Source organism: Capsicum annuum, unplaced genomic scaffold (assembly GCF_002878395.1).
Source record: "Capsicum annuum cultivar UCD-10X-F1 unplaced genomic scaffold, UCD10Xv1.1 ctg1935, whole genome shotgun sequence".
Taxonomy (NCBI): domain Eukaryota; kingdom Viridiplantae; phylum Streptophyta; class Magnoliopsida; order Solanales; family Solanaceae; genus Capsicum; species Capsicum annuum.
In genome coordinates, this window is record NW_025825190.1 from 584,598 (window position 1) to 603,339 (window position 18,742).

Below are 18,742 nucleotides of genomic sequence, written 5' to 3' on the forward strand. Positions count from 1 at the left end.
AATCATATTTTAATGCGCTGGATAATAATCAAAGAAATGCTAAATTCACTCCCAATAAATATATAATTATGTGAAACCCAAGCAGAATACACCCTCAACTCATTGTTGAATAGTTTGACAACATTATTGACCTGAAAGTTCATCATAGGAATAATTCATCATACTAAAAAATAGACATCTTTCCTACTTTATCCGTCTTAATTTATTTGACCCTTTTTAACTTCGCATGAAATTTAAGAAAGTAGAGAACTTTTGAATGAAATCTTGCCGAATTTATCAAGGAGTGAGCAAGATCAATATCTACCGAATAACAAATCATATTATTGTAGACAACTCCATAAAATTATCTTTTGAAAAAAAAAAGAAGACTTCAAGAGGTGATCGTGCTACCCCTCTATCGTTGTGGCAAGTTAAGAACAATAATTAATTTTTAGTTGCATCAAGAAGCTTGTAAGCAACAATGTTGATCCAAATAAGGTAAATACGGTATGATCAATACATATAGGTAAGGCAACTTAAACAACAATTCTCGTCAATAAATAGCTTCATTTACATCAACTTCATTGAAATTCACATTCGATAGTTTTTCAAACCAACCTTAGCAAATGGTTATTAATGCCATTCGGATCCGAAATAATTACACCCCTAAACTCGTGCACATGCTCAAATTCCAACATTATAATTTTCGTTGATCTTCTCATCCACTGTACTGAGTAATATGTATCAAATTAAAGGATATCCTTACTACAGGTTATCCAAAAGAAAGTAGCTAGTTGACTTTTTGCATTTCTATTATACTATGTCGGGTCGCCACCCTTTCCTTAATTCGGAATCTTCCGTAACATAGAGAGAAAATTAGTTGATCAGATGAATATTTAATGAATACTACAACAATTTTCTATAATTTCATGTGAATTTCAAATAATTAGAGACATTCTCATTTTCAGTTCTGTTAGTTTAAAGAAAATATAACTGTCATCTATAGAGCAATGTTACCAAGGATAAAATTACATTAAACTTTTTATGATTTAAAAGTTGAGGGAACCGCAACAGGACCTCCAACATCCTAAGCAAGTAATCCAGAATTCTAGATATAGAGGGATGTGTAGAATCACATCTTATCTTAATTCCATTGGAATGACAAAAATGCTAAATTTAAAACTAATATCTAATGTATTCGTGCTACAATTCCAATACAATGTGAAGTTGATCCCTAATGGTAAATCACTAACTAATATGAAGAAGAAGAGTGCAGGAAGTTTTAGGGAGTATACGATAAAATGGCGTGAACAAGCTGCTAGGGTGAAACCGCTAATGAAATAAAGTAAGATAGTGGAGGTATTTATTCAAGCACATGATGAAGCATATTATCAACACTTGTTACCTGTATTAGGCAAGACATTTATTAAGGTCCTTAAAATGGGGAAGATGATAGAAGATGGAATTAAGAACGGTTACATTGTGAGTTTTGCATCATTGAAAGCGACTACTCAAGCAAATCAAAAGGGTTCAGGAAGTGTTGGAGGGAAGAAGAATGAGGAAGATGCATCTGCTATTGTAGTTAGACAGTGGGTGTTGCATCTCTACGCACATGCAAGTGTACGCAATCATGCAAATAATATAATGACTTAGACAATCAGATATCATTTCCACGAGGATCAATAAACTAGCAATTTATTTAATCTTTAGTTTAAGACAAATGGGTATTAAGTGCTTAGGGGTATCAAGATGGTTTTAATTCTATAAATAAAATATAAATTACTAAACAAGAAATAATTAGTAACGACTAGAGCAAAGCAAGAAACGGTTGTAATCAATAATGAAGATGATTCCAGGGTTGAGGTATTTTGAACAATCATACAATTCTCTATTCTCATCACATTCTAATTGGTTATCAGGTTGATGATTCGCAAGGTTTATGCAACGATCTTGGTCTCCCGACCTCAAATCATTTATCTATTGAATGTAGTAGCTACAACTCCCGCAGAGATACAAAAATTCTTCTAGATTCATGAAGTTGTCTTCTTGCAAGTGAACCAAACAAGGTTTCTAGGTATATCCCTATCCTAGATGCTAATTCGGATCCCTTATTTCATAAAAGGATAAGAACCTTGCTCTCTAATTTCTTCGTTCTATCCTATGATTCTTCTCCCGGATGCACATAGAAATATAGATTTGTTCTAATGATGGCCAATCATTAAAATAGTAAGCTCAAGAAATTAAAAACAACCCAGGTGATAATCCAAAAAGAAATTATGAATAAGTATATTAAAGAGTATTCATGTTCTTAGCCTCAACCCTAGAAATAGGGTGTTTAGCTACTCATGTCTGAATTCATTATCCAAAATAAGTAATAAATCATACCCCCAACAAGTCTTCTAGTAAAGAAATTTAAAAGAATGTTTAAGAACCCTAAAAGAGAGAAATTTCTGCTTTCCCACCGCTCCCATGCTTCACCAAAAGTCCCCCAAAATTATCTTTGATTTTTCCTTTTATAGCTGGGACAAAACACTTAAAATATTCCCGATTCTTCCACCCGACGCATCGCGCCATGCCTTCAATTACTATTTTTCATTAAAATCTAGGAAATCGCAGAGCACAAGTATTCCTTCACAATTGTAAAATGTACCCTCACCACGACGCGCCAATATCATGGTGAGACACTGGATTGGGACAATTGTGAAATATCCATCTTTCGCGATGCGCTAAACTTTCAGGTTGCAAAATCTGATAAGTGGAACTGCTCTGCGATGTGGTGGTTTTGCAGACCTTTACTGTAATTTGACCATTGCTATTTTGTTGGTCAGTGTGACGCGGAGTGTCTTCAAATGAGAATTCCTACTTTCCAGCTTCCGTATTTTAGCTTTATTTCACTCCTTTGCATTCCTTCAATCCTTCCATATCATCGTTGTATTCAAATACACACAATTCTTCATGATTTTAGCCTTAAAGTACTAATCATATCCATTAGGCACGAAACGGAATAAAAGCTGAATTATACTTAAGAATTCATACAAAAGTTCTTAAACTAAGTCTAAATCTGGGTGCCCAAGATCACCACCCCACACTTAAAACCTTGTTCGTCCTCGAACATATAAATTCAAAAGCATAATTACTTCCTCATTACATCATAATCTCAAAGTTATGTTGCAATGGGCACTTACACTTTGCAATAGTGTATTCTTACATCATCGTGTCAAAATAATTTTTTAGCAACATGAGACAATTTAGTATAAATTTTTCTATCTCAATAATGAATTTCAAACATGTCGGCAAACTCAATCAAAGAAACACAATAAGTAATCCGGCTATCATTCCGCCTGCATCCTCACTCAAGAAAATTTTCCCATATTAACTCACGCTGATATCTATGCTAAAATAGGGGAGTATCAATATCAAATCACTCACTCTCAACAAAGAATTCGTACATGCTAGTGAACGAACCATAAGATTGCCCTTAGTGTCCTACTCCACTAATAGTCAGATGTTTAGGTGAAAGATCAACTAGGTCTTTTTTGGGTTGAAATAAAGGTTTAGAGACAGGTAGGTACTGTTTGGGAAAACAGTGACTATTGCTCCTGAGCGTTTTAGTACAAGAACTATCAATTAAATCTGTTTTCCAACACCAATTTATCATTCTATTTTCTCCCCATTCTTTCATTTGTCAACTCCTCTTTCAATTAGCCTATTTACTAAAATCGGGTTGGGAGTATTAGTCATTCTTTCCACATACTTCTCTTTTTTTTGTACCAATTTCATGTTACGCACCCCTATTATAGACACCTTAACTTAAGCGAAAAGCCTTCATTAAGATGCAGTATTCAACTGGACCAGGGCCAAAACAGGTTCATTGTAACATTTCTATTTACTACCTCCCATTTATCCTAGAATCATCAAACATCAATAACAACTACTTTGGGGGAATTAAATTATTACCTTTTCTCCTCCACATTTACGCTCTTAATCTCCTTTTAGTCTTATGTTAGAATGCTCAGGAGCTTTTGGATCAAATTATGATTTAGCAAAGAAAGGATAGGGTTACATAACAGGCTACCAAAGAAAAAGGCTAAAGGCTCAACGGGGCTGACTAAGACTATTCACCAAGGTAGGTCTATTTAAGTTAGAAACAAAACTGTCAAAGAAATGCCCACATCACTTCCTATACCCAACACCCTTTATTTCACTTTATAGACACACCGAGCAAGTTCTAGTCATTTCTATTCATGTAGAATATACACAAATCCTCACACTCACAGTGTATGCACGGAATTAAACCAACATTCCCAATGATGTTCTTTATTGAATTCAAAATTAAGACAACACATTAAATTTCATTTATTGAGATTAAATCATTAGTACTCAAATAAAAACACTCTAATGCTTATTTATACTCAAATAAATTTCTATTACTGCAAAGATGGCCCATTTTACACACTCCTTTAAGCTAGTGATTAGGTTCTCATAAATTTATTTACTTCCTACGATCACTCCCCTTAAGACGGTCGTCATCCATCTATAATAGGGGATGACAACTAACTATGACTGTTTATTCCTAATTACCAAAGAGGGCAAAGACAAACGTAACTACTTGAAACTAAAATTTGCCAATGAGGGTGAAAAATAACAATAAAATAATACTTTAAACTGAAGCAACATGTAATAAATGCCAAAGAGGGAAAATTGCAATCCACAAAGTTACTAACTATTACAGACCAGTGTTCCGAATAGCTAGTACTTGCAAAATTAACATAACAGAAAATAAAATTGTTCTGCCAGAATACAAAGATAAAAAAGAATACGAATCCACCACCCCACACTTAAATAAAGCACTGTCCCAGTGCTTCCAAATAAGCCTATGGTAGGATGGCAGTATACCCCCTGGTCAGTCAAACTGGACTATAGCAGTCATATCCTTAGGAGTACCGTCCACATCATCACCATCATCATCAGACTGGTCCTCTTCATCCGAATCCATGTCTGAATCCCTGTATCTGTGCTGTTCATCATTTGGTATATCATCAACTGGCTCAACAAAATCTAGTCCAATCGTCAACATAGTCCTAGCATGATGGCCGAGTAGATAATTGAGCTCTACGGCATGGAGCTCCTCTGGTGTGGCTGGTCTGCCTCCCGTATTTGACATCATCATCATAAGACCATACAGCCTACCCAATGCCTTATCAGTCCTTGTTTGTCGCTCCAACATGGTCAAAATCAGGCCAGCTTCCCCAGATGTACTCCTTGCAGTAGTTATATCCACAAGACGAGTGATAACCTCGGGCTTGTAATCCAGATCCTCTTTATCCACCGTTTGCCTTTGCAAAAATCTAGTAACTAAACCTATAAACCCAAAACTATGCCCCACCTGGGTACGCGCCTTTTTCATCATAGAAAAAATGACATTACCCACATTTATCTCCACATCAGAACACATCAGGACATAGATCAAACATACCCTATCCCGAGTAACCTCCTTCACATGCTTGCCTTGAATCAAGCATTAATAAATAATATGACCCCACATCCTTGCTTCCTTATTCATCTGAGCATAAGGGAAGGAAGAGTGCAAACCTGTAATACGATGCCTGGTCCAACAAGCTAAGAATCGCTGACCACATAACAAATGCCTGATATATGCATATGGAGGAGAAATAATAAACTGCCTTAAGAAATTTAGGTTTGCTTTTGGTATCCCCAACAAATTATTAATATTAGCAGCAGTGAATCGCATCACTTTCCTGGGAACCTTCAACAAATGTTTAGGATGACTAGGGTCCCAATTAGCATAAAACTCTCTAAGTACAAATTACACTCAGTCAGCTGTGGAAGATGAAATTCATATTGATATCCTTAATTCTCCATACCATGGACGGACATTCTCTGATGAGGATGACACGATCAATATATACCTCCGGTATATACTTGGCATCCATATGTTGGGAATACCACTGCTTTTCATCCTTGCGTACAACTTTGAATTGAAATTTACAAACCCACCCTCACTGAAGTGGTGGGGCCCTAGGTACCCTAGTTAGTTGACCTCAAATGGTCTGCTCCTCTTCCTAGCAGGTGTAGAAGGTCCTGCCTTTGTCTTCCCCTTACTTGGTTATGGTTCCATTATTCCTATAATACAAAAGATGCAACAAACATTTGAGTATGTTAAACTTGGGACTAGCTAAACTGAATGTGCATTACAGACTACTTTGCACCCCACACTTAGTTATGAGCTAGAACACATGCCTTAAAATCTATAGTACTCAGACTTCCCTTTGTTGACCTCACTATGACATTCAAATACATCTTATTGCTCTGCGGAATACCACAACCTTATACTTTTCCTCAACACAAAACATCATCTCATCTATTCCCATCTAATCACTCAATAGAAGAGTAATTTGTCTACAATTCTACTAAATCGACTAACCTCAAATAAAATTAACCCTAACTTCCTAAACCTTCTTGATTCACACGTCTAGCTATATTTCCCTACATTCCGTGACTTCACACCTAACATTTGAAAAATAATTTCCCCCTAATACCATCTGTATATAACTAATCTATTATAACATCACAAAGATTACAAGACAATATATCACAAGCAATACTAAAATTGATAACTTCTAAGATAGGGAAAAATAATATTAAGCCCTAAAATGCTAGCCAACATTACAGGTCACAAATAAAAAGAAGCAAAGTTACATCTTAAAACACATACCTCAAAGGTTGAAAGAGGGATGAAAATTTGGAAAAATTTTAGGAGGTTTTAGGAGAAAATTTTGAGAATACGGCTCTTGAGTAGAAATAAGAGGCTTTAGGGTTTTGGAGGGGATATATATAGAGGGGTAGGTCGGGTTAGCTTAAATTCAAAATTTCTGCCCAATTTTAACCCCCTCCACGATGCGGTAATATCACATATACCTACTGGAAAATGCCAATTACCATTTAACTACCCACTGCGATGCGCTAAATTTTGCGTTAAGACACTATGAATTGATAATTGTCAATTTTCCAAGTTACGTGTCGCACTGAAAATCATGACAGGCTATTGGAATTTGATAATTGTCAAATCACCCTTCTCCGTGTCACGATGGAAATCGTAGATCCTTCCTGGAATTTGACAATTGTCAAAATACCCAGTTCCGTGTCGCACCATTCTTCAAAATCAGATTTCCTTGTGTAATTTTCACTTTTTTCTTACCTGAGAAAATCCCCACTTACACATATTAATTTGCAAATCAGATTGCTTTCCTCAATTGTGGCAATCTCCTCATTTTCACTTTGAAATTCCCCACAATCTCAAACAAAAACAACAAAAATTGTAAGTAAAAGTGGGTTGCCTCCCACTCAGCACCTTAGTTTTGGTCATGGCATGACTCATCTTTTTGTATTTATCTTTTCGTTTTGATTTTACAATCTAAAAATTAAACTACCTATTACAATACATATGTGGGTTGTTTCCCACATAGCACCTTATTTTACATCATGGAACGACTTAGCTCATCATCATTCATAAGCAAAAGTGATAGATTCCTTGTGCTTATCCGGATGATCCGCCCAATAATGCTTTACACTCTGTCCATTAATAAGGAACTTCTCTTTCTTCTCTTTATTCCACAACTCCACAGCTCCATGAGGTGTCATACGCCCCACCTCAAAATGTCCAAACCATTTTGATCATAATTTTCTCAAAAACAACTTAAGCCGTGAATTAAACAACGACACAAGTTGTCCGGGTTCAAATTCCCTTACTTGAATTTTCTTGTCATGCCATCTATTGGTCTTTTCCTTGTAAATCTTGGAATTTTCATAGGCGTGGAGTCTAAACTCATCAAGCTCATTTAGTTGCAATAACTTTCTTTCCCCCACGACAGTCATCTCAAAGTTCAGCTTCTTCACCACCCAATATGCTTGTTGTTCCAACTCTACAGGAAGATGACACGCCTTACCATACACCAAGCGATATGGAGATGTCCCAATAGACGTCTTGTATGTTGTTTGATATGCCCAAAGTACATCATCTAGCTTCTTTGACCAATCTTTTCTCTGCCCATTCATGATTTTCTAAAGTATTTGCTTAATCTCCCGATTGGATACCTCTACTTGTCCACTCATTTGAGGATGGTACGCAGTGGCAACCTTGTGCCTAACACCATACTTAGTAAAAAAATTTTTGAACCAGGTGTTGATAAAGTGCGTACCTCCATCACTAATTATTGCTCTTGGCGTACCAAATCTAGAAAATATGTTCTTCTTCACAAACTTTAGCACCACTCTTGCATCATTAGTCAAACTTGCCATAGCTTTCACCCATTTAGAGACATAGTCCACCACTATAATAATGTATAGATTACCTTTCAAAGGTGGGAATAGGCCCATGAAATCGATCCCCCAAACATAAAAGAATTCCACTTCTAAAGTATTATTGAGGGGCATCTCATGATGCTTAGATTTAGTACCCAACCTTTGACATTGATCACAATTCTTTACAAAAGCCACTGTTTCTTTAAACAGAGTCGGCCAAAAAAACCTGGTTGCAACACTTTCCACATAGTCCTCTCACCCCTATGATGTCCACCATATGGAAATGAGTGGAAATCTTGTAACACCTTTGAGAATTCAGCCTCTGAAATACACCTACGAATCACTCCATCTGGTCCCTGCTTGAAAAGGTATGGTTCTTACCAAATGTAAGCATGAGAATCATGGAGTAATTTCTTCCTTTGTTGTGTGGTAATTTCAGGAGGGTACACCTCACAAGCCATCAAGTTCACAATGTCAACATACCATGGGAACTCAACTGCATCCAATGACATTAACTTCTCATTAGGAAACTCTTCCTCAATACTCAGAAAGTCATCCAAAATATGGTCTCAATTTTCCAGCCATGACAAGTGATCAACAACTTGATTTTCAGCTCTCTTTCTATCTCGCACCACAAGATCAAATTCCTGAAGTAGAAGAATCCACTTAATTAGTCGTGGCTTCACATCCTTTTTGTTCACAAGATACTTAATGACAACATATGATAACACTCAACTCACATGACAATTTAGTGCAAGACGGTCGTTGTCAATATATTTATCCAACTTTGGAGTCGGGGTCGAATTCACAGGGAACAATGTGAGTGGCGATTAAACTAATTTAAAACTATAGCTACAAGTTGAATTCAAATAGATGATATGAAAAGATAAAATGGGGTTTTTTTTAGTTTAGCAAGTAATTATTGATCACTTTAGCTTCAGTGTTCGTAATCAAAAGTTTATGGAAAAAACCAGAATTATGTTCACTAGGGGTTTTGATACTTAACAGATGCTAATGGTGGTTCAATATTTTCACAGTAGGTTGGAAAAAAAGTTATATTTTTCGAAGTTATGCCTAAATGTCTCTCGACCTACTTAAGCATTTAATTACCTAATGCTCTCGGACTTAGGGAATTTATATTCATAACTAGATTTTACCTCAGGTTAATCAACCTTGTTACACCGTCAATTATTAAATGAAAGTTTTTAGTGCTTCCAAATCCCTGTCAATAATTCACTTCCTACTGTATTGATTTCTTATCTCGGGCAAATCAAAGCAGGTGCTATCTATTGTTTGCAACCAATAGACAATAATTAAAATCTTGGAATTATCAAGGAGTCTTATTACCTTTTCAATCTTAAACACTTAGCATCTTACCAAAATTTAACCCATAGATCCCATAATTTGGGTTAGAGGGGTTTAGCCGCTCATGATGTAATGATCAGAACAACTAGATGAATTCATAATTTGAAATATAAACTTACCATAATATGAATAATAACTAGTGATTCTCAAATTAGATCACAATTAGAATCCCCAAAGTATTGATGGAAATCTCTTCAAAGTTAATTGCTTGTTCAAGCCAAGAAACTAGAGAGAAAAGTAAAAAAATACATGTCTCCTAAAAGCTATTCGGAACTCCTTAGAAAACCCTAAACAATGCTTTAAATAGTTTACCCTAATTATGGAAACAAAATCATAGAGTGCAGAAATTCCTCGGATAGGTGACACCATTCGTGACGCCTTATCAGGAGGCTTATGACTTATCACAAATGTCATTATCTCCTCTTTGATTTTGACATTTACTGCCTTAGGATGATGATGAACTATGATGTCTTATCAACTCCTTGATGACTTATCACGAATGTCGTCAAGTCTCTACCACATCTCTCATGTTATTCCTTAGGCCGACAGTAATTTTGACGACCTATCAGCTCCTTGATGGCTTAGCACAAAATGTCGTCACAACTCTCAACTCAGGTCCATTCTCTGTCGAAGGATGATGATGAAGCTGATAACTTATCACAGGGCTGAAGACTTATTAGTAATGTCTTCGACCACACTTCTATTCTAATTACTTCAGATTTCACTTCTTTTACTTCCAACCTTGTTGGTTCTCTATCATCTTATCTTCTACTGCAAAATCAAACATAAAATATTAAAAAATGACAAAAGTTTCTTAAGACTATGCAATTATTCTTAGTTCAAAGCCTCAAATATGTTAGCATCAGCTCACACATCAACACCCTCAACTTAAAACAATTTCTTGTCCTCAAGCAACTCAAACATAACTAAGAGAATACAAAATACATTTGGCAGTCAATTATCTATATCATCTCAAATATCTTCACCATCTCCAAGGTCAGTCAATTCAAGAACAGCTGTGTATATTATTGAAGGACAACATTGCAACACACAGGAATCAAGATATGACACCAAATCAGCAACACAATCATGCATGCATCAAGTTTACACTATCCAAACAAGTCAGTAACTAGCGATGTAACCAGTGTACCCTCACTACAAAGAGATCCCCCTTTTCTCATATCAGACATCACATATATAACCATGGGGACAATCACAAGACACTCACTCTCAGAATGAAGTTCCAATCAATGTATGCCGAATACCATAGGCTTGACCTTATTTTCATTACCAAGGTCTTCAGACATGTCAACTAGGATCACTATAGGTCTTCTCTTTGGCTTGTAATGTAGGCTAGGGGCTGGTATGATACACAAGGATATTTAAAGTAATTAATCCTCCTTGGCACTGCATAATTTTTTGGGTCTCGCTTATCAACCTTTATCTTATTTCTCCCTTTCTTGATTAAATCACATTCAAGCTGGGTGTAGTTTTTATTCATTAATTTTTTTTCACAATTTTTATTTTCTCATTATTTTTCTACCACACCCAGCCTTGCATACTTTTTTTTTCAATTTATTATCCTTCTTCGTACTTACTTTACATCACGCACCCCTATGATAGCCACCCTCAACTTAGGCTATCTGCCTAAGTCAAAGTGCACAATGTCCGAGGAGGACCAGGGGCAAAATAAGTTCATTGTGATACAAATGGGAAGGTGATAGGTATAGTAAAAAGAATAGGCGTTCAGGCTCAAAATTAGGATTAAGGGATATTATTCACACACGGAAGGTCATTACGCTAAAAGTGGACTAATATCAACAATGGCCTATGATTTTTTCCTAACCGCTATCCTACAACCAAGGCAAGATCAACCGAGCAAGTTTTGGATTTAACACAAACGGGAACTAGGTAGTATCTCACACACACATGCCACAAAGGTACATCACAAGCTACTACCCATTCGGTTCATGCAATTATTAGCAGTGATTATTATGTCACTAGTACTAATGCCATAACAAGATGCACAGTGGTCATACATAAATGCGTATCACACAGTCATAAAATAGACCATTGGAGAGATGTACAAAAATCAACAAAAACATGTTAACTGCCTAAGGTACTTGTATTTCTCCTAGTCAACTACAACATTTTACAATAAATCACAATACGCCTAAACATTCCGGCTCTACTAGGAACAAAACTCCGGGGAAAGAGGCACGACAACAAAAACTCCAGGAGAACATCAACATCCATAAGTAGCCCCACCCTTAACTAAAAATCATGCAAGGTCCCTAATGCGTCAAACCAAAATAAGAGAGTTAGAAACATACCTGCGGCACCATGGGTGTGAAGATCTGATGTCAATCACATAATACGAATACAAAAAACAAAATACCTTGGGTTTCCTCCCAAGCAGCACCTAATTAAGTGTCGCGGTACGACATTATTTAGTCATCCTTTATCCCTCCACTTAGATGATTTGAATTTTCGGTCCATCTTTTGATCTTTACTTCTTTTAGGTCAGTTGGCCAAAGTTGAGGGCGTGATAAGGAATATTCTATCATGCCACTTCAAAGACTTGAATCGCTTGCCCAATTTTGCATCAAAATTTTGTGTGGGCTCATTGGGAAGAAGTGAGGATCTTAAAAAGCCACTAAATGGACATCGATATTTAGGCTTCTTGGCTTTTACGATTGGGGTTATGGTATACCCTTTTGGAAAGATAAACTTCAAAATGTAAGAATTTTCCTCCTCATTTTCAAAATTCGTCATTTGCTTAGGTGATTTGACTTTCATCACATCCACCATGGATAATGTTGAAAAGTGATCCGAATGAGGACTAACTCTAACTTCCAGAGTAGCATCCCTATTAGTATCTTTACCCCGAAATGGACTAGAGTCTTCACAAGGATTGTTCTTGATTTCCTCTTTTGCCTCTAGCACCATTTCCCCAATCTTGGCATCATCCCTCATGGTTGGTTCGGTTGGTTGGGAAATCTCCAAGGGTTGATCAATGTCAAGCTCATCATCAGTAGAGGATTCTTTCTCCTCATATTCACACTCTTTGATTAGTCTAAATGATTCCACAGACAAGATATCATCTAAACATAATGTAGAAGAGTGCTTTGGATGATTGACCTCGATATCCATCTCCCCTATCCTTTATATTTCCTTGTTAAATACCCTAATTTGTTGACATATATCACATATGATATCATTCATTGTGTCCACACGATCCAACATTAGTTGAAGCATAGCTTCAATGCCACTCTTTCCGGTGCTTTATTCTTTCTTTTCTTGACCAAAAGACCTATCAAAATCATAAGAAGAACTAGAATTTGGGTTAGCACAATGAGGGGAGGGGGCCTTTAGGCAATCACTCCAATGTCCATCTTGACCACCACATACAGAACAATCATACTCCTGATAGGATGGAGATGGTGCACATATCTCTCTCCAAGAAGCATATCTACAGTCTTGCCGAAAGTAAGGTCCATCACAATATGGACATAGATTATCAAGATAAGATTTCCAACCACCAAGATTATGTTCATTCCATGATGCCATAGTAGTAAGTAAGCTAAAATAAAAATCTACCTAACATAAGAAATAAAAGTAAACTAAAAACAAATATTTACAAGTTTGAATTCAAGCAAGTAGGCTAGAATTCAAAACCAATTCAATACGCCAAATTTTTCCTTGACAATGGTGCCATTTTTGAGAACACTCAACTTACATGTCATTTTAGTGCAAAGCGGTCATCGTCAATATATTTACCCAACTATGGAATTAGGGTCAAATCTACAGGGAACAATGTGAGTGGCGATTAAACTAATTTGAAACTATAGCTACAAGTTGAATTGAAATAGATGATACAAAAAGATAAAATGGGGGTTTTTAGTTTAGCAAGTAATTATTGAACACTTTAGCTTCAGTGTTCGTAATCAAGAGTTTATAGAAAAAACCATAATTATGTTCACCAGGGGTATTGGTACTGGACAAATGCTAATGGTGGTTCAAGATTGTCACAGTAGGACAACAAGTTATACTTATCGAAGTTATGCCTAAATGTATCTCGACCTACTTAAGCATTTAATTACCTAAGACTCTTGTACTTAGGGAATTTATATTCATGACCAGATTTCACCTCAGGTTAATCAACCTTGTTACAACATCAATTATTTAATGGAAGTTTTTAGTGCTTCCAAGTCGCTATCAATAATTCACTTCCTACTATATTTGATTTCTCATCTCAAGCAAATCAAAGCAGGTGCTATCTATTGTTTGGAACCAATAGACAATGATTAAAATATTAGAATTATCAAAGAGTCCTATTACCTTTTGAATCTTAAACACTTAGCATCTTACCAAAACTTAAACCATAGATCCCATAATTCAGGTTTGAGGGGTTTAGCCATTCATGATGTAATGATCGGAACAACTAGATGAATTCATAATTTGAAAGATAAACTTACCACAAGATGAATAATAACTAGTGATTCTCAGATTAGATACAATAGGAATCCCCAAAGTATTGATGGAAATCTCTTCAAAGTTAATTGCTTGTTCAAGCCAAGAAACTAGAGAGAAAATTAACAAAATACATGTCTACCAAAAGATGTTCGAAACTCCGTAGAAAACCCTAAACAATGCTTTAAATAGTTCACCCTAATTATGGAAACAAAATCATAGTGTGTAGCAATTTCTCGGACAGGTGACGCCATTCGTGATGCCTTATCAGGAGGCTGATGACTTATTACAACTATCGTCAGCTCCTCTTTAATTTTTACATTCACTACCTTAGGCTAGCGATGAATTGTGATGTCCTATCAGCTCCTTGATGAATTATCATGAATGTCGTTATGTATCTACCTCATCTCTCATGTTCTTCCTTAGGCTGATGGCAATTTTGACGACCTATCAGCTCCTCAATGGCTTATCACAAAATGTCGTCATAGCTCTCAACTCAGGTCCATTCTCTATCCAAGGATGATGATGAAGCTGATAACTTATAACAGGGATGACAACTTATTAGAAATGTCCTCAACCACACTTCTCTTCTAATTACTTCAGATTCATTTCTTTTGCTTCCATCTTTGTTGGTTCTCTAGCATCTTAGTTTCTACTGTAAAATCAAACATAAAACAATCAAAAATGACAAAAGTTGCTTCAGACTTTGAAAATATTCTTATTTAAAAGCCTCAAATATGTTACCATTAGCTCACACATCAGCATGGTCTGTATGAACAATGACCTTGGTACCAACTAAGTAAGATTGAAACTTGTTGAATGCATATACCGCAACCAACATCTCTTTCTGTGTAACTGTGTAGCTAACTTAAGCATCATTCAAGACCTTGCTAGCATAGTAGATCGATTGAAATGCCTTTTATTTTCTCTCACCCAACACTGCTCCCACTGCAATGTCACTAGCATCACATATTAACTCAAAAGGTAACTCCCAATCTGGTGTTATCAAAATATATGCTTCCATCAAATTCTTCTTAAGCTTTTCAAAAGCTTCTTGGTAATCAAACCCGAACTCAAACTTGGCTTCTTTTTCGAACAATTTGCACATGGGACTTGCAATCTTTGAGAAATCTTGAATGAATGGTCTATAGAACCCAGCATGTCCTAAAAAACTCTGCACTCCCTTGACTGTGACTGGATGAGGCAACTTTTCAATTACTTCCACCTTTGCTTTTTCCACTTCCAGCCCTTTGCATGAAACTTTATGGCCTAAGACAATTCCTTCCTTAACCATAAAATGATATTTTTCCCAATTCAACACCAAGCTTGTTTCTTCGCATCGAGCTAGAACTTTGTCGAGATTTCGCAAACACTTTTAAAATGAATTACCATACATAGAGAAACCATCCATGAATACCTCCATAAATTCTTCCACTATGTCTAAAAATATCGCCATCATATACCTCTGAAATGTAGAAGGTGCATTGTATAAGCCGAAGGGCATGCGTCTGAACACATATGCACTGTATGGACAAGTGAACGTGGTATTCTATTGGTCTTTTGGTGCTATGCTTATCTAATTGTAGCCAGAGTACACATCCAGAAAAAAATAATACTCTTGCCCTGCCAATCTATCCAGCATTTGACGAATGAAGGAAATTGGAAAGTGATTTTTATGAGTTGCTTCGTTCAATATCCGATAATCTATACATATTCTCCAACCGGTCACTGTACGTGTGGGAAATAACTAATTATCATCATTGGTCACTACTGTCATTCCTCTTTTATTGGGTATACAGTGCATCGGACTCACCTATTTGCTATCGAAAATTAGGTAAAAAATACCACTATCTAACCACTTGATAACTTCTTTCCTGACCACTTCCTTCATCACAGGATTCAACCTTCATTGTTGCTGCACTCTAGGTTTGTACCCCTCTTCCATGTAAATACTATGCATGCAAGATATTGGATTGATTTCAAAAATGTCAGACATTTGCCAGCCAATCACCTTTTTTCTCCTTTTGAGATTTTGAATGGTATTACCTGTATGTTGAATGGTACTTAAGTTCCTAGTTTATGGTGGGGCCCTCATATGATAGTACTTATCTACCTCATCAACCCTCATCTAACAGTGTGCTACAGCTTCCTTTACCTGTACATCTACAGGCAAGATATCTTGATCACCAAGAAAACAAATTGTAAGTGAGGAGGAATAGCCTTAAGCTCTAAGTTAAGAGCTTCTTTGACTGAAGGCCTGGGTGGTGGACCAATTGGTCTATTTAAAGGCTCAATCAACACTTTATTTGTCTTGATTACAGCCAAATTCATAACTTGGACCAATTTCAATGCTTCCACGTCTCCATATAGATCATAATCCATCAATCTCTCTCTAATGGATCATAAAAAAAAGCAATTGCCAATCCAGAGCAAGATCAAGAACCGATATAGAAGAAAACTCCTCATATATAGCTGGAGGTTTCAATGCTCTGTACACATCAAAACTTCTACTTTATCGTGCGCTCGCATTATAATTTTTCCAGCTACTACATCAATAAGTGACTGTCCTATTGCTAAGAAGGGTTGTCCCAAAATTAATGGAACAACTGGTTCAGCCTCAAAGTCAAGAATCAAAAAATCCACCAAAAAGATTAAAGATCCCACTTGCACCAACACATCTTCAATAATACCATCTGGTCTAGCAAGTGATCTATCTACCAACTGCAACATAATAGTCGTGGGTTTGGGACTCCCAAGACCCATCTTTCGGTACCATGACGTGGGCATGAAATTTATGCTAGCACCTAAGTCACACAATCCACATGCACAAATAGTCTGACCAAGGGTAATCTAAAAGGTGAAACTACCCAGATCCTTTAACTTAATATGCAGTTTATTTTGAATTTTAGATGTGAACTCTTGAGTAAGTGAAACTGTAGCATATTCAGTCAACCGGTTCTTATTTGTAACAATATCCTTCATGTACTTAGCATATTTTGGCATACTCTACATAATGCCAACAAGAGAAAGGTTTACTTGAACTTGTTTTAGAAGATCTAGAAACTTCTTGAAACTAGCTTCCTCTTGATGCTTCCTTGCCCTTTGAGGAAAGGGTAAGGGGATAGTCTTCTTCTCTACAGAATCTCTTCACCTACCTCTTTTTCTTGACTTTCACTTCTGTATTCTCTTGTGAACTGCCAACAATGATTGCGGGATTATCCTGCTCCTAAATTTTCTCCTTAGTTTGCAACCCACTCTTTGTTGTAACTGCATTCACCTGTTTACGATTAGCCTCAGTATCGATAGGCATTGCTCCTTGTGGCCTTGTATTCTGTGATCCTGCAATTTGACCCAACTGCAACTCCAGATTTCTTGTGAGAAATTATTGACTCTTCAACTCAGCTGCAAACTATACCGGTTAAGCCTTTATGTCTACCACAAACTATGCTTGTTGAGCCATAAACAACTTAATCAACTCCTCCATATTACTTTTTGGAGAAGTCGCCTGATTATGCTGAACCAGCTATGGATTTGGTTGCACTGGTCCCTTATACTAATGTGTATTCTATGCCTGATTTCCACCCTATGAGAAATTAGGGTGGTTTCTTCAATTTGGATTATACTTACTACAAAAATTCTGTTGACCATGGTGGTTTTCATTCTCTAAATAGTTGACTAAATTTGGATTAATATAACATGCATTGTCTTTATGCTCACCACTTTCATAAACTTCACACCACGAATATACCTGTTGAACTGCATTTACTGTGGCTGCTAGTTGTGTTGCACCTAACTTCAAGTTGTTGAGCTGAGTAGTCATATTATTCTACATTGCCGCAATCTGTGCTTGTAATGTAGTGAACTGATCAACCTCCAAAACCCCTACAACCTTCTTGGGAGAACTGATTCAGCAAGGTATACAGTTCTTCATATATTTTCTTTAAAGCTTGGCCCCCTGTTGCTAAATCCAAGAGGATCTTCGTATTAGACTCAAGGTCTTTTATAAATGTGTGCACCAAAACATCATTCGATTGATGGTGATGAGGACAATTTCTAAGAATGCCCTTGAATCTCTCCCAAGCTTGGTAAAAATTTTCTACATTTTTTTGTTTGAAACTCAATATCTCACTCCTCAATCGTGCAGTCTTCTGCGATGGAAAAAACTAAATTAGGAACCTCTGAGCATAATCTTCCCATGAAGTGATGGATTGATGTGGTTCAACATGTAACCATCTCTTTGCTTCCCCCATGAGAGAAAAGGGAAAGAGTGTCAATCTGACATAATCAACATTCACATCTTCAAGAATATATGTATCGCTTATTTCCAAGAAGGTCTGTAAGTGCTATTGCGGATCCTTGTGTGAAAGTCCGTGAAATTCCCCCACCGATTTCAACAACTACACCATATTTTGTTTCAATTCCCACTGACCTCCTTATTCAGGATTCCGAATACTATTATTCATGAGATTCGTAAGTGGGATTTCCACCTCAGGAATAGGTCTTGCGACTGGTTGAACAGGAACAACTGGAATAACAGGAGTTAGAACATTTTCAACAATAGGATCTCGTATTTCAGCCATCTGTCCCTGTTGAATGTAGTATT

General features: G+C 36.6%; 1 protein-coding gene and 1 non-coding gene across 2 annotated transcripts; one reads left to right on the forward strand and one right to left on the reverse strand.

Moving 5' to 3' along the window:
* Positions 1-7,503: 7,503 nt before the first annotated feature.
* Positions 7,504-8,055, reverse strand: LOC124890517. Its single transcript, XM_047402343.1, has 2 exons — positions 7,750-8,055; positions 7,504-7,650 (listed from the first exon to the last, which is right to left on the reverse strand). The coding sequence occupies exons 1-2, from the start codon at positions 8,053-8,055 to the stop codon at positions 7,504-7,506; spliced, it is 453 nt and encodes a 150-aa protein (XP_047258299.1).
* Positions 8,056-18,171: 10,116 nt separating this feature from the next.
* Positions 18,172-18,278, forward strand: LOC124890523. Its single transcript, XR_007049204.1, has one exon. It is a non-coding gene; the product is annotated as a small nucleolar RNA R71 (small nucleolar RNA).
* The last annotated feature ends 464 nt before the right edge of the window (positions 18,279-18,742 follow it).

What these genes read in the sequence shown, in the direction of transcription:
- LOC124890517 (XM_047402343.1), bottom strand. Translation starts at nt 8,055, where the DNA reads ATGAATGGGCAGAGAAAAGATTGGTCAAAGAAGCTAGATGATGTACTT. An exon ending in GGCATGACAAGAAAATTCAA is followed by an intron (nt 7,651 to 7,749) that starts GTAAGGGAATTT and finishes GGACATTTTGAG; the next exon opens with GTGGGGCGTATGACACCTCA.